The 24781-nt window shown below is 46.7% G+C and overlaps 1 protein-coding gene across 1 annotated transcript in view; it reads left to right on the top strand.

Moving 5' to 3' along the window:
- LOC138291311 (protein huluwa-like) overlaps positions 1–23792 on the top strand; it is a 50304-nt gene extending 26512 nt beyond the window's left edge. The window contains exons 2-3 of the mRNA XM_069230314.1: positions 8887–9088; positions 23077–23792. Coding sequence (XP_069086415.1) covers positions 8887–9088; positions 23077–23240 — 366 coding nt within the window. The 3' untranslated portion in view covers positions 23241–23792. The remainder of the gene's footprint in view (positions 1–8886; positions 9089–23076) is intronic.
- The last annotated feature ends 989 nt before the right edge of the window (positions 23793–24781 follow it).

The raw sequence follows: 24781 nt of genomic DNA, 5'->3' as shown, positions 1-24781 counted from the left end.
TCCATGGTAATCTCTCTAGGCGGAGGGTAGGATGATCTCCTGGTACGAATAGCGAGGCATTGACATTCACCAAGTGCACTGCCCAATACATGGTGTTCACTGCTGAGGACAATCACAATATCATGCTGTTCACTGTTGAAGTCAATCGCAGCATCATGGCGTTCACTGTCAGGGACAGTCACAGCATCCTAGAGACCACTGTCGGGGACAATCGCAGCATCACGGGGTCCACTGTCATGGACAATCACACCATCATCCGAACCACTGTCATGGATATTAGCACAACGAGGGTCCCCTCTTGTAACCAAGAAAAAAAAAGAATTTTAAGTAAGCAATTCACATGAAAAATTAATTAAGTACATCAGTCCATGTTACAACAAATATATATTCTTCGGTCCAGGAATCAACCATTCATTGATCGAGGAGTCCAAAATTTATTCAGAATCTAATTTATATTCAACAGTCTGAAATCCACAGGATATTATCCTTCCAGTCTCTGATTCACATTCAAAAGTATACAGTCCACGGGATTTATTATTCCAGCCAACACGTGTTTCGTCTTGGGAAGTTTTTATGTCCCTTACGACTTCTTCAGGGCTTATTAATTTATTACTATTCTAGATGCAATCGATGATATAAGTTACTCCAATCCAGATATACTTGCAACACTAGTCGTGTTTCAACGTAAAATCCAATCAACACTTCTCCCTCCTCCCGCGTGTTCGAAATTCTCTCACATTAGACGTCCCTGAATCAATTGAAGCCCCCGCCTCTCGGCTAGAAACAGATCAGCACCTCACCAATCACAAGCAGTCCTAAGGACACCCACCTTCCCAACAAGCAATTGATTCAGGGACGTCTAATGTGAGAGAATTTCGAACACGCGGGAGGAGGGAGAAGTGTTGATTGGATTTTACGTTGAAACACGACTAGTGTTGCAAGTATATCTGGATTGGAGTAACTTATATCATCGATTGCATCTAGAATAGTAATAAATTAATAAGCCCTGAAGAAGTCGTAAGGGACATAAAAACTTCCCAAGACGAAACTCGTGTTGGCTGGAATAATAAATCCTGTGGACTGTATACTTTTGAATGTGAATCAGGGACTGGATGGATAATATCCTGTGGATTTCAAACTGTTGAATATAAATTAGATTCTGAATAAATTTTGGACTCCTCGATCAATGAATGGTTGATTCCTGGACCGAAGAATATATATTTGTTGTAACATGGACTGATGTACTTAATTAATTTTTCATGTGAATTGCTTACTTAAAATTCTTTTTTTCTTGGTTACAAGAGGGGACCCTCGTTGTGCTAATTTCTTGAGTTTGAGGATGTTTTTCCTCAGAGGGTAGGGTGTGTTCCCTCATGAGGTTCCCCTTAATATACTCAGGGTAGATTGGCACCCTTAGCGCCATATTTTCTAAATTTACACCCTACTTTATTTTTTCCACTGTCATGTATAGTCGGACCATTATTGGGACACTGTCGGGGACAGTCGCAGCATCATGGTGCTCCAGTAACCGGGATAATCACAGCATCACGGGGTCCACTGTCTGGGACAATCACAGCATCATGGGGACCGCTGTCAGGAATAGGACCATAACAACCACTGCCATCAGATGAATGTCCACTGCAAGAATTTCCAGTGCAAGAATTCCAGAAACTTTAATTGAAGGCTCGCATACTTTTCTATTTGGAAATCTTTAGATTATTCATCAAACCATGAAACATCTTTTTTAAACCCGCCCCCCCCCCCCCTCCCCTTTTAAAATAATGCACTTCAGAATAGGTTTCAACTTAACGACAGAACCGTAATTCCACCAACTACACTCCTTCTAATAAACAATACTGTTGCTAACACGCAAAACTTAATTACCTTGTTGTACTCTACAAGGTTTTCTAATGCCAAACCAATCACCCACGTTCATGTCAGTACCTTGCCTGGCTTGCTCAGCATGCTGTTTATATGGTGCTCTTGCACTTTACTCACACACTGAAGCACACCCTGCAACGAGTCAGAATCGCAATTTTAATTTTCATACTGAAGTGCACTCGATGAAACAGGTAATTGTTTTCAAATGTTTGTTTCTGAAGTTCATAACACCCACAACCAGGAGTGCCTGATGCCTGCGAGGTCCTCCATCAGCTACCTCAGTTATTGGAAGCCGCTGTCGGCACCATTGCACTCTAGAATGCAGGACCACCATTGATCCACAACAAGAGCCCCCTCGTGTTACCCAGATGCACGAGAGCGCTCGACATACAACAATTTAATAAACGCATTACGACGTTTACCATCTACTACACAAACCAATTGGGCGTTAACTTGGTGTTAGGCTCCCTACCTGTCAGCGGGAAGAAAGGTAGGCGAGGTCTCAGTCAGAGGATGTCACGTGCATAGTAAACTCAGTACTTTTTCTCTTAAGAAGGGACATCTTTGTGGTTTTTAGGGGGGAGGCATACACTGGACCACATATGAAACTGGTGGGAACACCTACAAAGAGCAATCGTAAAGCACGTGTGTGTGTTTGCTTATAGCCTTAGAACCCGCCGTAGCGGGCTCTACTGGCTATTAAAGGCCCGCTCCCCGCGTTAAATGCCCGAGCCGAAGGCGAGGGCATTTAACAAGGGAGAGGGACTTTAATAGCCGGTAGAGCCCGCTACGGCGGGTTCTAAGGCTATTAGAACATTCTGCCACTCAGGGCAGAATGTTCTATTAAAAAAAAAAATGTTCACGGAGCCCGAGGGGATTAAAATCCCCTCGGGCTCCGTGAGGCTTTGTTCACAGCTGCTGCTGTGAACAAAGCGAACATTCGAATGTTGGCGCTGCGGGCTTTTACCGGCCAGTAAAAGCCCGCAGCACTCCATTGTCTTCAATGGAGCCCCCAGCATTCCAATGTTCTAATAATATTTAAAGCTGTGTGTGTGTGTATTTGAACCATTACTTAAAGTATATAGTTGTTATAATTTGACATACAGTGTGTACGGATTTGTAAATTACACAGTCCACATGCTCAAAACAATTGGATTGTATGCAAATAGATATCAAATATATGAGGCAGGAGTCATCGGTTCGTTTAAGTTTTAGGAACAGAACTTGGAAGTTTGTGCAGATATAATAAAAGCATAATGTGTTCATGGATACTCTAGATGGTATGTTTCTTGCATTCATCCACACTCTTATGTCTTCTTTTTGTCCTCTAGGTTATGCCTTGTGATGTTTATGGATGTTAAGTACAAATAGGCCGGGCTGGTGGGCTGTTCTCGGGGTTATCAGTGCTCTTTAGAAAGCACGAGTGGGATGTTGGAAGTCATGGACGCACTTGTGCTGGGGAATCAAGGGGTAAGGAGGAGGGGGGGCTAATTTGGGAGCTCTTGCTTATATGACTGCAGTTCTTGTATTTCCCAACCAGCTGCGATGGGGATTTTACGTAGTCCCCGATCTTCTTCACTTTTCAGCTTTACCTCATTTTAGCAGTGCTGCACACCAGTATGGCAGTCCTGGGAGGGAACGAGCTTTCCAATGCATGGCGACAGTTCTACAGACGATCATTAGTCTGAGATCTATAAAGCAGTTGTTCACTTGTGTTCATTTTGAGTATTTAAAGAGGCCAAGTAGGGCACTTTCAATGGTCCATATGTCAGACCCCTCCATCAGTTTCGTAATTGCACAGCAATGTCTGCCCAGAAACGCTTCACTGTAGGACAGATCCAGAACATATGGGCTAGAGGTTACAGGGACTTTATAGTTAGGAAATATTTTTTTTTAAAAACCTTAGAAATTCACTGAAAAAAACAAAGGTTACAGGTACGTTATAGTTAGGCTGACATTTCACACGTACAAAACCATAGAAATTCTGCAGTTGCACCCAGAGGTGGTTTTGCCACCAGCGAGCAGTATGCCCACTGTGTCACGAAGCACGTTGAGATCTAATCTGAGGGACGAAAGGAGCCAAGCTGCTTCTCAAGGAGCTGTCCCGGGCGGGAACCCTCCACTGCCTCTGGGAACGCCAAGAAACACAGATTATTTCATCTGGAGCGCACTTCTGCGTCTACCACACTAGCCGCCAGTTTCAGTGTTTGACTGCTCAACTGCTGTGTCATCTGTGTTAGGTCCTGTGTCACACATTCCACAGCGGTAATCTGGATTTCTGCCTCTGCTACACGGCCTGTGGTTTTCCTTAGATCTTGACGGAAGAGGGCCATATCCGCAACCACCTCTCCTCCAATTTTTGTTTCCAGGACTGGGCGGGAGGATTTAATGACCTGCAGAATGGCCTCCATCCCTGCACTGTTGTTTGCAGCAGTGACTCTCACTCCAGCCCTCTCAAACCCCCAATGTGCCTCTCCTTGAGGTGGCTGCCCAGGGGTTTATGTTGTTTGTCCAGTTTCCCCTGTCCCCTGGTCCCTGGGGCTGTAGCTGCCGCAGTGTCTCAGTCCGTCAGGGACAACTGACCTGCCACCACCACTGGGCCAACCTTCTTGGTTCTGGGCTGAAGCTCTCGTCGACAGTGAGCAGGACCACTAACACCCCGCCCTCCCTCCCACACACACACACTCTCCCTCCCCACTCCCTCAGGGAAGGTGGCACAAGCAGCCTTCTCTCTTTTGGATCAGGGGAGGGTATCCCGGGCCCAGACCGTTTGTCCTGCAGCCGGCCACAAGCCCCCATCTCCTCTCCCCACTCCCTCCAGTCCTTCTCACCGCTCCAATGCTGGGGAGGCTGGATCTCCTCTACTTGTGACTCCCGCCACAAGGCGTGGTCCAGGACTTCACTCCTCCAGGAATTGGGGGGATGCAATTTCTCCATTTTTAAATGGTCTTCTAGCCCCTCTCCAAAGATCAGAGTGATTACCTCACGTTTCTAACCCTTGCCCTGCTGGAATTGCTCAATATGTTTTTAAAATCTTTGAACTTGTATACTGTTTGTATTCTGCACTGTGTCATGCACCAAGGCCTTTTTAATGAATTTTAAACTTAAACTCGACTGAAGAGTCATACACTTGTGGTGTTGGCAGGGTGTGGTTGGTGGAAGTAGGACCATGTGCAGTGTCCTTCCAGATCTGTTCTAGCCTTTAACTTTAGTAGGACTAGATGTTCATAGAGATCAGAAGGAGCGTGTAAAGATAACTGGCTGCTGACAGTTTTTTCCTTAGCTGTACACATGCAACATCCCTTTGGGGTTTTTCATTCTTCCCTCTGCTAGTGCACTAAAACTAGGTTCTGTGCTAACTCTGCATTTGTGTACAAAATGCAAACCCTGCCACATTTTTCCTCATTGGTTTTGTAATCCCGTAGCAAGAGATGGAGCCTCACTGTCAGTAATTTGTCTGAGGACATGTATGATTCTACGAGAATGGCAACTTTAAACATGTTTCATTCTCCATTACTCATAGCGCCTCCACTTTCCACAACTAAAAATCTATTTTGTATTTTAACATAGGTTCATTTTCTGTTTAAAAGTCAATGACATTATTACTGAACATGCACTACACAGCGGTGGTATACAATCGTCTACACTGTTCTTGGGTGTGAACAAACTGACTGTTTAATAGATCACAAACTCTACAGTACTGTACTGTATTTACAGCCTTCCCTCTCTTGTCATCCTGCAGATCTCTAGTAAAGGTAACATGACTCTGCACGTCTCCATTCATCTCTGTACTGCTACTACCTAGTTTTAAGTTTGCCAATATATAAACCTTATCCACCAAGTTTGAGTGATTCTGGTGGCTTTACAATAAATAACATGCATGTTTTGTATGTCTGTGGTGAAATATATGCATGAATCGATAATCTGGTGGTCCCTGTGGCTTTTACACACACTGCTCCACTCTTTCAGTTGCACCTATTACTTGATTACCACCAGGGAGTGAATAAGTTTGGTACCTTTATGCCCTTGCTTGATTACCACCACACAGTGAATACGTTTGGTACCTCTATGCCCTTGCTTGATTACCACCACACAGTGAATACGTTTGGTATCTCTATGCTCTTACTTGATTACCACCAGAGAGTGAATAACTTTGGTACCTTGATGCTCTTACTTGATTACCACCAGACAGTGAATAACTTTGGTACCTTGATGTTCTTACTTGATTACCACCAGAGAGTGAATAACTTTGGTACCTCAATGCTCTTAATTGATTACCTCCAGACAGTGAATAAGTTTGGTACCTCTATGCCCTTACTTGATTACCACCACACAGTGAATACGTTTGGTATCTCAATGCTCTTACTTGATTACCACCAGAGAGTGCTCCTTAACTCAGGCTCCATTACTCATTCACAGCTCTTCTACTTAGCAATCAAGGTATGGTTCAATGAAAAGCATGTGGGGCTTCCTCATAGCACTAGTATTCTTTTGATGCCATTGTGGGTGTTTCATCTCTGGCCACCTTCAGAATCTTCGGCACAACATTCACACAGGTCTCTGTCCTACAGACGCGTCTCCAAAGGCTACGAGGCTATGAAAAATGCCTTATGCCTATAGGTTAAAACAGGGTTGGAGTTGCCTTTTCTTAAGAACCTTAAGCATTTTAATACATAGAAAACACATCCTTTGTTAAAATTTCCAATAAGAAAATGTATTTTCTGTGTCTATCCCCATCAAAGTGACGTTTTTTCAAGTCTTTTGGGCTTAAACCTCCAAATTCCCAAAACTTATTATCATGGGTACCTACGAAAGTCTGTCACACAACAAACATGCGGTTTGTCTAATGATTTAACTTCAGTCTATCTGAAAGTGTCCCTCTGCAGATAAGATGGAGGGGGCTGTTTACAAAGGTTAGTTACACTTTTGAGTAATTTACGCTTAAACTTTTGAGTAACTTTACTTACTTTGACTATCCACAAAATAAGAGTGTAAAGTTTCTCAAAAGTCTAACCTTGTATGTTTCCGCCCTCTGAGTAAGAGGTGGAGCCAAATTTATGAATGTAAGTTACTACTGGAAAAAATAGTAGGATAAGCGCTACACATGGAAAACCATGGCACTGCAACTCCATCCCATAAAAAAAGAATTGTGCTATGGACTTAAAATAAAGTCCTGTAATAAATCATGTTAACTTTTAGTTTAAACTAAAATTTAGAAAAATAATTGTCATGTAATTTAAAATGGTTACATTAAAGAATTAATAATGTGATGTTGACGTACGGGCCCACGAGGCCACATCTGTCCTCTAATAATGGCTCGTATAAACAGAAAAGCCTTCCAAGCGCAAGCCACGAACTGCACACTGGGAGAGAGAGCAGGGAAATTGTTGGCCTGCCCGTATCGGGCTGACGCGCCACGAACTGTGATTAAACAAATTCAAGAACCTGCAGGCATGTGTGACTCTCAAGAACACCCTTCAGCATGTTGTCACCGAGTAAATAAAATACAATGTTAGTTTCTTTTTTAAAAGTCATTGTTTTGTCTGCCATCCCACACTTTTTTGTGTGTTAAGAGTAAAAGAAGTGTAGTAAAAGTGCATGGTTTAAATGTGCATACTAAGGTATAGTGCAACTTGTTTTAAAATGTTTCCTTTGAGTTGGATAGATACATGTGATTTACAGTAGGCGTAAATGGCACTGGGTTCGCTTGGGGATGCTCTGCGTGAGTTTGCGCGTGCGCCTGTACGTGAAGTATGAGAGGCCTGTATATGTATTGTCTCCTAGGTCCATTCTTGAATTGTCTGTGTCGGGTACATGGAGAGATCTAGCACCCCTACTTGTAATGTATGTTACTTGTAAAGAGAGAGTTTCTATGTAGTGTGACATCTGAATGGTTATACTGATGAGACCACAAGTGGAATGTGCATGCAGGTTACACTGCTTTGTTACCGGTCTGTGACTATTTCAAAGAGGGGAAAGAATGGGTGTGCATTGGGATCCATGCTGAGCATACAAAGGCTCTGCTTAGTAACAAATGAAGCAACATGGTTTGTAAACACTGCAGGTATACAGTTTGCATGAATATTGTTTTGGGGGAAGGGGGTTGCGGTATTCACTCTGATTACCAAAAACACCTGCAGAATCCATAAATAGTTTCCACTAAAAACAGAAAAAAACATTATTATGTTATAAAATTATACTATGTGTCAAAGGTGTGCAGTAGTATTATATGTTACACTGTCTATGATGGGCTTATTCCTTCTACTAAAAGTGTGTGCACACGCAGGTGAAGAAGAATGGAACCTCTTCATCATCCCATATTGCTAAATACATTTGTTCCCTTAAATGACTTAAGGTAGTGGAAGTTTCAAGTGAGGCAGCCACACGTCAGTGGTGACTCCTGCAGCCTCTCCTATTGCCACTAGACAGTGGCAGGAGAGCATCAAGGTGCTTACCATAGAACACACCTCATGCAGTTACTGCTTGGTCACCAGCCAGGGCTACTTGCAGAAAATGCAACAATCTAGTAAAAGTTCATTTTGTCTTCAGCAGTTAAGAAACATTTTGATTTGCAATTATAATTTGCAATAGCTTCAATTGCCAAACGTACAGGGCACCTTTTCTGTACATAGGCCGCACATGCAATCAGCTATGGTGGCCTTAGTTGGGGATGCACATGCACCAGCTAGCCTTTTAGTGGTTTAAAGTATGTTAGATGTTGCACACATTATGGGGCACTGGCTTGCTCCTGGCACCAAAATACCTTAAAATGTCCATGAAAATAAGTGGCATATAACAGTGGCAGCTAAATATTCATTGATGAATGTAATCTTTCATGCACGTGATTGCGTTATTTCTTTTTGTGATCTCGTATCTGGTATGATTTATGAGATGAAGCTACTTGCTTCTACTAACTATCCATGTTGCAGGACCTCTGAGATCGCCCTGCTGGTATAGCCAGAACCTTACCATAACCAGTTGCTTTTATTTCTCTCCATCTCGCAGGCGACCCCAGTGGTACAGTATGCACAGAAGACGAGCACCCAGAGAAAGCGCCAGGGCAACCCTATTCTGATAGTGAGTCCAGTGGATTCCGTCCACTTCGAGCATGCCAGCACCATCCGGCACGACCACACGGCAATCCCCTTCTCTGCCAACAGCTCATCAGCTGGTCCCGGCCTGGACAGTGACTTTGGAGCCAGTGCTGGTGAGATTTCCACACTCTTTACTTGACTCTTTCCTGAAGAAGTTGTGTCAAGAAGGGTGGCTGGGTTGGTACTGGATTCTATGGAGTTTAATATCCACTTCATCCTAGATAACTCTTGGGTATCTGTCCCCAGGCACATTATTTTTGTTTGAGTAGCATTTTCTTTAATTTGCAAGATTCTGTATGAATTTTGTTTTTCAGAGTATTTAGTTTGTATTCTACACATCCGGTGAGTGTTGCTTTTCATTGGATGGATTTCCCAGTATCTATGTCATGCACAGGCACGATGAACCCTGAAATCATCAAAAAGAGATGGGAAATTGTCCCAGCATCTCTGTTCACTCTTTCTATTGCTCAGGAGTTAGCTCAAGGGAAGGGTGCACCCTATCTACAGAACTATGTTTAACATTACCATGCAGTAGGACAGGAAGAGGCTCAAAGTCTTGCTGAATCTCCTCTGCCATCAATCAATCAATCAATGCATTTGTAGAGCACGCTACTCACCCGTGAGGGTCTCAAGGCGCTGAGAGGGGGGGGGGGAGGGTGACTGCTGCTCGAAGAGCCAGGTCTTGAGGCGCTTCCTGAAGGTGAGGAAGTCCTGGGTAGTTCTTAGGTGTGCAGGGAGGGAGTTCCATGCTTTGGCTACCAGGTAGGTGAATGATCTTCCTCCGGCAGTGGTTCTGCGGATGCGTGGTACGGTGGCGAGGGCGAGGCTAGCTGAGCGGAGCTGACGGGTGGGTGTGTAGAACGAGAGGCGTCTGTTGAGGTATTCGGGGCCCATGTTGTGGAGTGCTTTGTGTGTGCGGGTGAGGAGCCTGAAGGTGATCCTTTTGTTGACGGGGAGCCAGTATAGGTGTTTCAGGTGGGCGGATATGTCGCTGTGGCAAGGGATGTCGAGGATGAGGCGTGCGGAGGCGTTCTGTATGCGTTGTAGATGTTTCTGAAGCTTTGCGGTGGTACCTGCGTAGAGGGTGTTTCCGTAGTCCAGCCGGCTTGTGAAGAGGGCGTGGGTAACTGTCTTTCTTGTTTCGGCGGGGATCCATCAGAAGATTTTTCGGAGCATGCGTAGGGTGTTGAAGCAAGATGAGGAGACGGCGTTGACTTGCTTGGTCATTGTGAGGAGGGGGTCCAGGATGAATCCGAGGTTGCGTGCGTGGCTCGAGGGGGTTGGTGCGGTGCCCAGAGCCGTGGGCCACCAGGAGTCGTCCCAGGCGGACGGGGAATGTCCGAGGATGAGGACCTCCGTTTTTTCTGAGTTCAGTTTTAGGCGGCTGAGCTTCATCCATTCTGCGACGTCTTGCATTCCTTCCTGTAGGTTGGTTTTGGCGGTTGTTGGGTCTTTGGTGAGTGAGAGTATCAGCTGTGTGTCGTCGGCATAGGAGATGATGTTGATGTTATGTTTGCGTGCGATGGCGGCGAGCGGGCTCATGTAGATATTGAAGAGGGTTGGGCTGAGCGAGGAACCTTGGGGTACGCCGCAGATGATCTCGGTGGGTTCTGAGCAGAAGGGAGGAAGGTGGACTCTCTGTGTTCTGTTGGAGAGGAACGAGATGATCCAGTCAAGGGCCTGTCCAAGGATACCAGTGGTGCGGAGGCGGGATGTTAGGGTGCGATGGCACACAGTGTCGAAGGCAGCCGAGAGGTCCAGGAGGTTGAGGGCAGATGTTTCTCCGTTGTCCATCAGGGTTCTGATGTCGTCGGTGACTGCGATGAGGGCGGTTTCTGGGCTGTGGTTGGCCCGAAATCCAGATTGGGAAGGGTCGAGCGAGTTGTTAGCTTCCAGAAAAGCAGTCAGCTGCTTGTTGACGATCTTCTCAATGACCTTGGCCGGGAAGGGGAGGAGGGAGATGGGGCGGAAGTTCTTCAGGTCGTTGGGGTCAGCCGTGGGTTTTTTCAGGAGGGCGTTGACTTCCCCGTGTTTCCAGCTCTCGGGGAAGATGGCTGAAGAGAACGATCTGTTGATGATGTTCCTGGAGATGACGGAGTCGGCTTTGTTGAAGATGTGATGGGGCAAGGGTCCGAGGGGGAGCCGGAGTGGATGGTGTTCATGATGCTTCTGGTCTCTTCTGAGCTGATGGGGGTCCAGGCATTGAGAGTAGTGGTGGTGGGGGCAGTAGGTTCGGTGGTGGGGTGCGGGGACTGGGGTCCGAAGCTATTGTGTAGGTCTACGATCTTACGGTGGAAGAATGTAGCGAGGGAGTTGCAGAGTTCTTGTGATGGTGTGATGACGTTGGAGCTGGCGTTGGGGTTGGAGAGCTCTTTGACGATGTTGAAGAGTTCTTTGCTGTTGTGGGTGTTGTTGTCTAGTCGCTCTTTGAATGATGTTCTTTTGGTGGAGTGGATCAGCTGGTGGTGTTTACGGATGGCGACCTTGAGGGCTGTCATGTTTTCTGTGGTGCGTTCCCTGCGGCAGGTTTTTTCGAGGGTGCGGCAGGATCTCTTGGATTCTTTGAGGGCGTCCGTGAACCACGGGGGTTTCCTAATGCTGGAACCGCAAGGGTGGTTTTTGAGTGGTGCAAGGTTTTCGGCGCAGAAGGTGATCCACTGTGTGAGGCTGTCGGCTGCGTTGTTGGCGTCGGTGACTGTGGCCGGCGGGTTTTGGTTCAGTGTAGAGAGGAGCTGCTCTGTGGAGATTTTGCTCCAGCGTCTGCGGGGGATTTGTTGTGTGCGGAGGTGGTGAGTCTCTCGCTTGAAGGTGAAGTGGATGCATCTGTGGTCGGTCCAGTGTAGTTCGGAGGAGTGGCTGAAGGAGATGTGGTTGCTGGCGGAGAAAATGGGGTCGAGCGTGTGACCGGCGGTGTGGGTGGGGGTGTTCACCAGTTGCTTGAGTCCGAGGTTGGCAAGGTTGTCGAGCAGGGTGGTGGTGTTGTTGTCGTTATTTTTCTGCAGGTTGCAAGTTCAGGTCCCCGAGGAGGATGTAGTCAGGTGAGGCTAGGGCGTGAGGGCTGATGAAGTCTGTGATGGTCTCGCTGAATTGGGTGCGTGGGCCCGGGGGTCTGTAGACGAGTGTTCCTCTGAGGGTAGTTTTGGGGTCGGTGTGGATCTGGAAATGTATGTGTTCGGCGGCGAGGGGGGTGTCTTCAGTGGTGGTCGTGATGTTGAGGGTGTTCCTGTAGATGATGGCAATTCCTCCTCCTGTTTGGTTGACGCGGTCCTTTCGGGTGATCCTGTAGCTGTCGGGGATGGCTATGGCGATGTCTGGAGCCGAAGAGGCGTTCATCCAGGTTTCTGTGATGAAGGCTATGTCTGGTGATGTTGTGTCCAGGAGGTCCCAGAGTTCGATGGCGTGCTTGTGGACGGAGCGTGTGTTGAGAAGGATGCACTTGAGGTGGTTGTTGTTGCGAGGGCCGGTGGGGGGTCTGGAGGTGCGGTGGAATGTGTATTTCCAGGCTCGGCAGGTGAAGGGTCCATGGGTTCGTTTGGGGTTGGCTTGGTAGCAGGAGGCTGTTCGACCGGTGTTGAGTGCGTAGAGGGAGTTGGCGTCGTATCTGAGTCCGGCACTTTGCGTGCGGTGGGGGCCAGGGGATCTGGCGCTGGGCGCCGTCCAGACGCGGATGGGCGCAGACGGGCGCAGACGGGCACAGACGGGCTTGCCTTTGGCGCGCCAGCGGCGCGGCCGCACAGCGACCGCCATAAGAAGGGAGGGGGGGAGGAGGGATCAGCTGGGAGGCGGGAGGGAGAGCGAATGGGAGCAGGGGGGCAGGGCCGCAAGGGTGGCAGTGGCGGGAAACACAGGAAGCGCTAGGAAAGTGGGAAAAAGCAGACGAAGAGCCAGAAAAAAGGTAAAGAGCCAAGTGTAAACGAAGACAGAAAGACAAAGTAAAGATACCAAACAGAAGACAAGTGCAACAGGGAGACAAAGGAGAGAGCCAAGTGTAGACAAAGACAGACAGAGTAACGAAACCAAACAGAAGACAAGTGCAACAGGGAGACAAGGAAGGAGCGACAAAGGAGGAGAGGTAAGGCAAGAAGGCAGAAGCTACCTGGCAGGGGCCTGGGCAGGCGGAGCTGCGGAGGTGGGGAAGCGACCTACCCGAGGGTCAAGGGTCGCTGTCTCTGCCGCGCATAAGAAGGGGGGGAGGAGGGATCAGCTGGGAGGCGGGAGGGAGAGCGAATGGGAGCAGGGGGAAGGGGCCGCAAGGGTGGCAGCGGCGGGAAACACGGGAAGCGCTAGGAAAGCGGGAAAAAGCAGACGAAGAGCCAGAGAAAGGCAAAGAGCCAAGTGTAAATGAAGACAGAAAGACAAAGTAACGATACCAAACAGAAGACAAGTGCAACAGGGAGACAAAGGAGAGAGCCAAGTGTAGACAAAGACAGACAGAGTAACGATACCAAACAGAAGACAAGTGCAACAGGGAGACAAGGAAGGAGCGACAAAGGAGGAGAGGTAAGGCAAGAAGGCAGAAGCTAGAAGCTACCTGGCAGGGGCCTGGGCAGGCGGAGCTGCAGCGGTGGGGAAACGACCTACCTAGAGGTTCATTGTATTGTTCCTCCGAAGATGTGGCTTAATCCAGTTCACATGAAATGCCCTCCTTGACTCCCTTGTCACACCGGAGAACACCAAACAGTTGACCTCATTTCTTACCTTGCATTACTATGGATTACCCACACCATGGTCCTCCAAAGTTCTTGGGCAAGTGGGCTTTATCACCAATATCACCTGAACCTCTTGGTACCCAGTCAGTGCAGCTTTCTCCTTATACTACTCCTTTTCCGGCTCTTGGATAATAGTAAGGATCACACTTGCTTCTCAATTATCTGGTAGAGTTCTCATTATGCTCTTAGGGGTCTGAATAAATTATTCTACCCACGAATTGAGTGGTATGTCGTCAAGGAGAGGTAGATCATTCCAGCTTGCTCCTTCTTCCCTCTCATGTAAGAGAAGATGAAGTTTGTTGAATATCACTGTCTTGGGAAATACAACCCTGGAAAAGATCTCAGAGTGCCCTAGATACCTTGGGCTAGATGTAGCAAAGGGCTTTACCCATTCTGTGTCTATGGGAAAATGTGTTCGTACATATGGCCCCATCTTCTCAATTGTGCTCCGCAAAGGTACTGCCTCTGGATGTGGTATGGTACACCCTAACCAAGATATAGCTCTAGCATGCAGCTGGGGGTGGGAGAGGGGGGCCCAAACAGCCCAACAAACACAATTCCCACCTGCTCAAATGGATCGCCTACCACAGGTGATGCCACTAACAGTACCTTGGTCTTAGCTCTGACTACCACCTTCTGGCAAATGGATAGATCCCACAGAACTTCTGTTTCTCTACACATCCCTAGCCAGTAGAACAAAGAATCCAGCCTACTCTGATTGTCCAGGTGTCCTGCCAAGGGCACTTAATGGGCCAGTGACAACAAGAACACAAAGTTCCTGTGGAGTAGGGGAACCACTACCCTCTTGATAGCGCCAGGCTCAGGATTCAGAGGCTTGCTATGAAGCAGTACATCCAAACATAATGTCTTCTGACTGCTCCTTTGCTGACCTGTTATTGGGCTTACTTCAGAAATGCCATAAGTGTAGTACACTCAGCTTGTGCCTGAGGTTCCTCCTAACGTCTCCACTCTACGAGTGATCTCCAAACTCTCCAACCATTCCAAAATATCTTGGGCACCCACATACATGTGCATAAGCTCTTTTGGAACCCTGGCAGATACTCCTGTAGAGTTAGAGGTGGATCGTTTCTACCAGACTTAACTGTCTCGCCTGCCATCCTGAACTTTCCCTTCTTTAAAGCTATCCTCACGCTTTCTCCAATGCGCTTGTTTTCTCTTTTTTCCTGCATTTTCCTTTTTCTTTCTCTCTCCTCTTATTACCTTTTATTTTCTTCACAGTCCCATACCTCATATCCATCCTCACTCTTTTGCACTTGTTCCTAGTGAGCTAATCTCAACTTCTCCCTCTTAAGCTCCTTGGGGTTCTCTTCTGCAGCATTAGCTTTCCACAGTGGTAACTGCTAGTTTAGGGTATCGACTAGGCACTATCCACCCATGAAATAACTTAAGGAGTTGATGACAGTAGCACCTGTCAAATTGGGGTGTGGAGAGAATGATTTGCAGAACTGCAGAAAAGCAAATTTGGAGACACATTTATGGTGTGTCTGGGGAAAAACTGGTGCTAAGGGACTGAGAGTCTGACACTACATCACTCCCTCCCTTGGTTTCTACTGTGGTTTCCTCCCAGTGTGCATCACAGTTTCTTCTCTACCACAAGGTTTCTCTAACTGGTCCTTAACAAAAAATAAGCAGGATCCCCTATCTTTTGTGCTGGGAGTCCTCCTTCCTCACTCCAAATTCACCTCCCTTAACTAATCTTCGGCAGTGAGTCAAAGTCTACTCTTGCCCACCTTGTGTCTGCCATTGTACTGCTCGGGTTAATGCTGTGTTCAACCCCAACTTACTGTTCTGCACAAGAAAGGTGAAAGTGGCACTTGCATATTGCTCACCCTTGCTGCCAGTTGAGGGATATGGACTCTTTTGAGTGGCCACGGGATAGGCAGGGACTTCTGGGACCCAACCATGGGTGTTGCAGTGGTTTATCCTGGGGTCTGTCCTACTAAGGCTCTGCAAGCTGGACGGAGAACATCCCCTTCCACACTTGACTCTTGGGGTAGTGAGGGGAAGCAGTCACAGCTTCTCAGGGAAGCAATGCGGGATGCCTGGTATCACCACTCATCAGTCAACCAATAGACACAATAACGTCAGTGTCCAGCCAAGTGCTTCACTTTTATGTAAAAGAAAGTACTTTTAATCACACTGCTGTAAATACTACCCAATACAATGTATAATTCAAAGCTGTGTCCCTGGGTTTGATCCTCCCTCGTGGCACTACACCTGTTGATCCTTTTTGCTAGCATCTATTCAGTCCAGCCTTTTAGTAGTCGGGTAAAAGCATGACTCCTATTCAGTTCTTCATTTCCCCACAGTCAAACGTGCACTCATTTGAAAAATGTGCTTAAGTTTTTCCCCCTTGTGGTCCAGCGGGTAGGTGATTGACTGTTCCTCCTCCCTATAGAGCAGTTCTAGTTGCCCCTCTGCATTCCTGTGGGCAGGAACCTCTGTGAATGGTGATATCCCAGGTTGATGGGTGGGCCATGTTGGTCTGCACGCCTGTCTGGCTCAGTCCTATGATACTGTGGCGAAGGTGTCATCCCAGCCGTGGTAGTGTCCATGAAGAGCAGGGAGGCTGAGGGCCCTGCCCAGGCCACTGTTCGTAGATGCAGACCCAAACAGGCAGCTGGGAGGATCACAGTAGGCTCACCGAGCCAATGGCTGTTGTATCGCTGATCAGGCCAGCTGATGAACACTGCAGAGGTAGTCACATCTAGGTCAAAGGCAGTTGCACCCCGGGTCAGGAAAAATGATGATCAGAACAGCTGCAGCCTCAACTGGGTGAAAGGCAGTTGCATCCCTGATCGAGCCAAATGTTCATCATGGCGGTTGGAGCCCTGGGGAATGCAAAGGCTTTACAACACCTTGCAAAGGTTCCCATCAGGAATTCCTCATGTGAGATCTTGAAGACCATCTGCAATGCGGGTCTGTTGGGTAGTCCACTGTCTGTGGATGTTCCACAGTCCCTGGGGACATGCTGGGTCTTCCGTTGCCCACCACCGCCCAAAAAGCCACTTCCCAGGACAGTCTTGCCTCCTGCATGGCCAGGCACACTCCTTAACTCTCTCAGCAGACAGGCAGACAGATTCCCAGTTCTCCCATCAGAAACTGCAGACTTCAGGTGTTGTGCCTTCATCTATGGGAGTCTGTCTGTCAGACAGACACCAGCCTTGATCACACAGCAGTCCTACCAGCATTCTGCAGAGTACGCCCTTGTCTCGTCATGAATGACTTTGAATTGGAACAGAATGGGCTAGTTTGGGTCCCATTTTATACACATTTTCCAGAGAGACGAATTGGAAGCACTGTTGCAAACTTCAGAACTAGTTTGAGGTGGTTCTTCTTTCAAGTATCCTCCAGAGGCTGTTTTAAGGATACAGCCTTTGTGTAGAGTGATGCTTCTCACTGCAGGTAGCACTGCAGCGTTTCCAACCTTTCGCACCCACAACATGAGATCAGTGAAGTGGGGGGTTTCTTCACCTTGCCGTCATCCGGGGAACTGAAACAGTAATCGGGGGTAGACAAAAGGACAGGCCTGACCTTGAAACTTTCTCACCTTGTACAACAGAAACTGTCCCTCCCCCCCTACCATCAACCCTTGGTTTACTTCAGACTTGGCTGCTAATATACTTGACATGACAACTGGGATGTTAATGAATTAGATCATACGATAAAGATTTAAAAAAGAAAATAAGGGAAAACTCAAAGCAATATTATGACCAAATTAAGTGAACCAAGAAAAACTATTTTTCTAATAGAATTTGTGCTGCATACAATATGACAAAGGAACTCTTGAAAGTAGTAAAGGAATACCAGGAACATAAGGATACTTATAGCTAAATCGCATCTTCTGCCCAAAGCTGTGAGTTTAGCAACATTCTTTTGCAAGAAAATAAATAAAATCAAACAAGAAGTCCAATCAGTTATTTCTACACAGTATTCCTATGATTTGGATTTGACATCAAGTAAATGCATGAACAACTTCTTAGAATTTTCCTGTGAGTCTATGTACCTTGAAGTTGTAAGCTGTAGCCTCCTGTCCCCCACCCACTCCTTCTCCAGTACCCCAGTAGACTTTGCATGGCCAGTATCCATCTCTTTATTACTCAAAGAGGTTATGTCTATCTTTAATTCCTCCCTTGAATCTGAAGTAGTTTCACATCTGTGGAAGAAAGCACTCGTTAATCCCTTATTGGGAAACAAGAAACAATCTAGACGATTTCAATCTTAACAGTTTTCCCCCAATCTCTCTCCCGCCATATATGCCCAGATTGCGGTGGCATCCAGATCGGTGTTTAAAAGTGCAATTCTAACCTGACTAAAAACATTTCTGTCTATTCTAAGTGAGGTGGTCTCCATTCCTATCTACTCCTCAACGAGCAATACTTGTTTCTGCTGTACATCCGTGTTCTATCCCAGGGGTTCCCGACCTTTTGATTTATGTGGACCCCCACTTTACCATTAATGTAACCCAGGGACCCCCACTGAATTATCATTGGAATCCGGGGACCCCTGCCTGAGTCATTACTGGAAGCTGGGGACCTAATTTGTCAATATTTGTTAATATTTTTTAATTTTCTAAGCAGTCGGGGACCCCCTGAGAAGGCTTTGCGGACCCCCAGGGGTCCCTGCACCACAGGTTGGGGAAACACTGATCTATCCTATTTCAGTTGCTTTTTGGCTCACATTCTACATCAAATGAACAAAGTTTTATGTACGAAGATAGTATTCATCCCTAAGTACTATAATAACCTTCAGCAATCTGTCACATTATCAGGAACAAGGTAGCGGAAGGCAACAAACCATCTAAAATGAAGTCTCAGTAAAAGAGAATTGCTTTTTACATCACAAGTTTAAAATCACCAGTCGAGTGGCCTTCTGAGATGGGGTGCTTCTCGGTCTCCACATTGAAGCATTTGGAACCTTTGGATACATGTTGATTGCGTCTTGGTACTTTGACCCCACGTGTTAAATGTTACTAGAACCTACTTTTTCAACCTGAAAGGTTCTCCCCTGGATTGACAATAATTTACAAATGTCCCTTTTCAGTGCTTCCATGTTATCAAGAATCAATGGAAATCATGTTTACTTGCAGCCCCTCAAACATTGAATGTATTGTTTGAAACTAGTGCAGCAGCCCATCTGTTCTGTTGTTAAAAGAAATGTGAATCTACTTGCTTACTCTGATCAAAGCGTGGCCTTTGACACTGTTAACCGTGATATCCTTATCGAAAGATCTTATAGTGCTGGAGTCTCAGGAGAGTCTTTGAATTGGCTCGGTTCTTTTCTGAGGGACAGGACCTTCCAGGTCTTCGATGGACCTTGTGTCACAGATATTTGTTCTTTGAAGTGTGGAGTCCCACAGGGCTTGTCGTTGACCCCCATGCTGTTCAATCCATATACGCGTCCGTTGGCAGACATTTTATTGCCATTTGGGATCTTCATAGTATCATATGCTGATGATACCCAATTGGTTTTCTCTGTTACTCATAGAAAAGATTCTCTAGCCCCCTCCTTGGGATCTTGTTTGGAGAAGGTAGCAAGTTGAATGGACAGAGCTTGCCTCAAGTTAAATGGGGACAAAACCAAGCTCATAACACTAGGGAATAATATTAATCCCTGCCTGAGTCAGGCTGGCCGGATTTATCTGGGTACGCCTCCTGCCCCCAAGACGGTTCTAAAAAGTCTGGGTGTATGGCTGCACAATTCATGGACCATGGAAACCCATACATCAAAGCTCTCGGCCATCTGCTACAGCATTCTCAGAATGCTGCATAAAATCCTGCACCTACTTCCCCTGCTCTACAGAAGGCTTGTGGTCCAGGCTCTGATCCTCTCCCCCCCCTGGATTACGGAAACTCATTTTACCTGGAAGCACCAAAAGGCATAATTAGGAAACTTCAAGTGGTGCAGAATTACACAGCCCAGGCTCTGCTCAAAATCCACAGAACACAATTCAGCCGGGCAGGCTCTAGCCTCTCTTCACTGGCTTCCAGTTGCTTACAGGATTCAATGTAAAGCCCTCTGCATAGTGCATAGGGCACTTCTACGTAACAGCCCCCCTTTTTCTCAACCTCTTCTCTCCTTACACCCCTAGCAGAACTCTTCATTCCACAGTGCCCGATGGATGCCCTCTAATGAGGATTAGAAAGGCAAGAAGGGGGGGGAATCTAATATGGCGATTGGTGGTGTGAACTGCATCACAGTATGCGTGGACAAAAAAGAGCATCCATTAAGGGCAAAAAAGACAAAGTGATATGCTGCAGTCTTGCATATCACTACATCTTTTGGAAATAAAATCACATTTTGAAAAGCTCCAACCGTCCCCTTAAAATTTTAAAATGTGAATTTTTTTTTGGGTAAATTAAATTAAATAAGTCATAATTTGTGTATGTGTTTGCTCTATACTTGTTTCTGTAGTGCTTTGTATTTTTTTTTAGGTTCAGTGTCGTAGACATTGCTTAGGCTGGGGTCCCTGGTGTAGAGTAGTGTATCAGTGGGGATCCCCAGAAGTCAAAAGATTAACCACTAATCTAGAAATCTTAACTCAGAACACAGTGCTTTGTATAGCTCCCATAGCACCAGCTAAGCTGTGGGACACACTTCCATTTTCCCCTCTTACCCAGCCCTCTCATTTCCTTTTTAGAAAAGCATTAAACCCATTTTTTATTCAACCTGTAAAAGGCTATTTCCTTTTGATCTTTAGCATGTGTGAGTATAGCATAAATAAACCTTTGGTTAGATGTTGCGCTTTACAAAAGTCAGGAACAACTAACATGCAGCACCTTACTACGGAAGTGGCTCATGGGATTTCTAAAGGTGGCCCTGTGTCCCAGCTTCTCACTTCAGTGTCTGGATCTTCTCCCTCCAGCCACAGCAGTGCAGGCAATACACTTCTACATATCTTGTGCTATGCTTGACCAAGTGGATCAATAATGGATCTCACTGGCCTTGGTGTTTAGGCTCACTCGCACATATAGCTCTAGCAGTGTACATGTCCTATGTGCATACGCACTTAATGCATCAAGACGGGATGCCAGTCCAGGGTTCTCGCCATATAAATAACAGCGGAACCTAGGCCGCTAGACCTACCCCCGAGTGATGCAGCTAAGAAGGGAGGGAGGGGCCTAGGGTGTTGGCGCAGTCGGTGATCCATTGGTGGAGGTTGTGGGCTGAGGCATTGGTGTCCACTGTGTCTGGTGGTGGGGAGCGGCAGAATGCAGTGGTGAGCTGGGCTTTGTGACCTCGGTCCAGTTCCTGCGTGGGGCGGTGGGCGTGGTGCTGTTTGACCACCTTGGTGAAGGAGAAGTGCATGCAATGGTGGTCAGTCCAGTGGAGTTTGGAGGTGTGTGAGAAGGAGATGTGGTTTCCAACGGAGAAGACTGGGTCGCGGGTGTGTCCTGCTGAGTGTGGGGAGAGGTTAACCAGTTGCTCGGGTCTTGCCGTGCTGACAGGCTTGCCTTTGGTGCACCAGATGCACAGCCACACAGCGACTGCCATTATGAAGGGGAGGGAGATGAGAGGGGTCACTCAGCTGGGAGAGAGGAGGGCAGGAAACACGGTGCTGGGAGCGGGGCGGGGCAACAGTGGCAGGGGAGGTGCGTGGATTGGAGAATGGAGGAAAAAAGGCAAAAGAGGCAAAACTGAGTTAAAACCAGAAAGAAATGCAAAAGAGCAAAAAGGCAGAAAAAGACAGAAAGCAGCAGAGAGAGAAACAGAAGACCACCACTAGGGATGAGGCATAGGCAGGAGCCTGAGGGTGGAGGAGTGCTTCAAACACAACACGTCAGGCAGACTGAGAGGGTGAAGGGCAGCAGCTGCAACAGGTGTAGCTGCGCCGGGGGAGCGATGCTAATGCTGACCAGAGGTCAGTGAAAGTGCTCCTTTCACCGTGCAGTGAGCACCATTAAAAAGGGAAGGTATATGGGAGGGGTTGCTCAGCTGGGAGAGAGGAGGGCAGGAAACATGGTGCTGGGAGGGGGGTGGGGCCACAGGGTCAGCAGCGGCAGGGGAGGCGTGAGGATCAGAGAACGGAGAAAAAAGGCAAAAGAGGCAAAACAGAGTTAAAAACAGAAAGAAAGGCAAAAGAGCAGGAAAAGGGCACAGGCAAAAGGCAGCAAAGAGAGAGAGAGAGAGGGAGGGAGGCATAGGCAGTAGTCTGCGGGTGGAGGAGGGCTTCAAACACAACGAGCCAGGCAGGCTTGGAGGGCGAAGGGTAGCAACAGGTGGAGCTGCGCGGGGTAGCGATGCCGACCAGAGGTCATATGGTCCTATGTTGCTAAATAGGGCAGAAGCCTCAGAAAAGATCAACTAGTAGGTAGTCCAAAAGGATACCTGGCTTTCTGGACCCATGTATCAGTTCCAGGAATTAACTTGGCATACACAGCTGGAACAATTCGCTCAGTGGCTGGATGACAAAGTGGCAGTTCGGCTAGAGTCTAGCAAGTTGCAACCACTGGGTATCCCTGTCAGCCTATGTGTAAAAAATGTAGGAAAATACCTGGGTCCCTGGTTGAAGGAAGTCTGGCGTTTAATAGTTATTCAGCCCTCTTTCTGAGCACCATCCTGGGATAATGGACATCCTAGTTTGTGCTTGTAGAGTAACATAAGATTGGATATTTCTTTTGGATGAGACAGTTTGGAAGTAGATGGATATTTAGTTAGATGGACTATAATGGATATCCACCTGAGAATGTTGTGCACCCCTGATACAAAGTGGTACTAACCATCTCAGCCAATGCAGATACAATTGACGCAATCAACGGAGCTCCTGCTTTGTTCTACACTTTTCTCCTTTGTGGTCAAAGGTTGTTTTTGAAGGTTGTCGCTCCACTCCCTTCTACTGAATGCCAGTAGTATTTGAACATATTAACATGACAAACACTGCACATTCCATTGGACATAGGTCCCTGTTACATGTTCATGGCTAAACTCCATTCCCTGTGCTGACAGAAGCTTACAGAGGGATCAGAATTACGCGTTGTGTGATCATTATCATACCCTAGCAGTCTTCCCCTGATAGATTCCAGGAGGTGAAACCTGTCTAGCCTGGAAAAGGCCAGGAATAAAGGCATAACCTTCAGTATTTAATGTGTGCAGTGCGGATTCTGCGTGTGTTGCTTCGTTTCCAAGATGAAAACGCAGAAATGCAGGTGTCTATCACTTTAGGTCAATACATCACCCTAGGGAAATGGTAATTTCTGGCTGTCTTAAATACCCGCATTTTGTGCACAGTTTGTGATAAGGGCCCCAGTGTCAGTTCTTACAAATTCAGGAACTACAAAACTAGGCCTGGGACTTCCTGTCTCTTGAGTCTCAGTCAGTAATGAACTACTTCATGTTGCTTTGTCCAGTAATGGTTCTGTCTTGGGTTGCAGGTGTTTCCCTGCGGATCCTGTCTTCGGACAGCGAGAGCTGCTCTTACTCCTGGGTGTCGGGTATGGAGTGGGATTACTATGACCCGGGCTACAAGCGAAGAAATCAACGCCGCATGCAACGACACCAGTTCCCGATTCTCTGTAGTAAGCAGTATTGGGTATGAGGAAACCTCAGACTGGACCTAGCTACCAGCGCCACTGCTCAGACAGTCCTGGGTCTGCCCCCCCTGAGAACCCCACCCAGCAGCCTCAGGGAATCGCCTCCAGGATCACCCTCTATCATTGTGTGAGATCCACTTTCTGGTTATTCGGGTCAATACTGGTCCCGTTTTTAAGATAGTTTGAAGGTGATGGAGGAAGGCAACTGCACCCAGTATCACTGTTTTTGTACTTGTTAACATGTTATATCATGTATGGCTATATGTGTTTTGATAGGCACTTTCACACACATGTCCACTCACTCTGTGAAACATCTGACAAGCACTTGGGCTCTGTTGCCACCTGACAGAGCCTATTTTGAGTCCTTCAGCACTACACATGACCCTTGATTTTATTTCTCCCATTTACTGTTTAATGCCAACACTGCACTTGCCCCTTGATTTTATGTCTTCATTTATTGCTCAATGCCAACACTTCACTTGACGCTTGATTTTATTTTTTCCTCCATTTGTTAATTTAATACATTTTACAGTCACCCACACAAACCCAGCTTGTCTGATCACATACACACATCAGGTTTAGATTATTTCAGAAAGTTACACCTCACTCACACCCCACATTCAAGGGAACATATTAGTCCCAAAAAAGTTTGATTTTCTGTTACTGGGACAATAAGGAGAATCTGTTTCAAAAGGGCCATCTTTAAATGGTACAAATTGTTCTGACCCACACGCAGTCACTGTATCCATGTACGTCTCGTTTAAATATGTACTTATTTATATATTTATTTTGCACTAAATATAACTAGCAGGTCCTGTCCCTGTCTAGAAATGTGAAATATGTATTTTTCAGCAGCTTAATGGGGGTTAATGGCTGGTTCCGGGGGGGAAAAGAAGGATTTTAATGTTATTTTATTATAGAAATATTTATTAAAGCTGTATATGATTGTCTTTGTGCTTGGGATACTGTGTTTTTATTTCTTAGTATCAGTTCAGTGCCAGGATACCCTTTAGGCTGAATTGTGCGCTATAAAAATACACAAAATATATCTGGGGCATTCGGAGGACAGTCCGATCACTCACAATATTTACCCCTACTTGTGTGAACCCTACAACGGCTTGATTCAGAATATCCCGTTTTGGGCCATTGTACTTGAAATTACTTGAACCAAATAAGGTTCCAACTTAAAAAGCAGCTTTCTAGTACACTCTAAAAGGCATCTCTCTGCCAGCAATACTTCTCTGAAGGCATCAGCGAGGGCCAGTATTCCATTCCACAAATACTTCTTCAGCACACCCTGACACCGCGTGTTTGGTATTCATGCCACTCAGTCTCTTTCAGCTCAGTCTATCCAATTTCATCTCAAGACGATGGAAGGGGAAAATGAAAGGAGGCTTGATAGCAAGGTCACCACTTTGACTGGTCCTCTGCTTCATGCACCATTGCTCTCTGTATTCCATAAGTACGACACCTGAAAAACCCCATTTGCTATTTCAGATCTACGTAGGTGATACTGGGAACCCTACCATACTAGAATATGAATTGG

The sequence above is a fragment of the Pleurodeles waltl genome, chromosome 1_1 (assembly GCF_031143425.1).
Source record: "Pleurodeles waltl isolate 20211129_DDA chromosome 1_1, aPleWal1.hap1.20221129, whole genome shotgun sequence".
Taxonomy (NCBI): domain Eukaryota; kingdom Metazoa; phylum Chordata; class Amphibia; order Caudata; family Salamandridae; genus Pleurodeles; species Pleurodeles waltl.
This window is presented reverse-complemented; position numbering and strand designations above follow the sequence as displayed.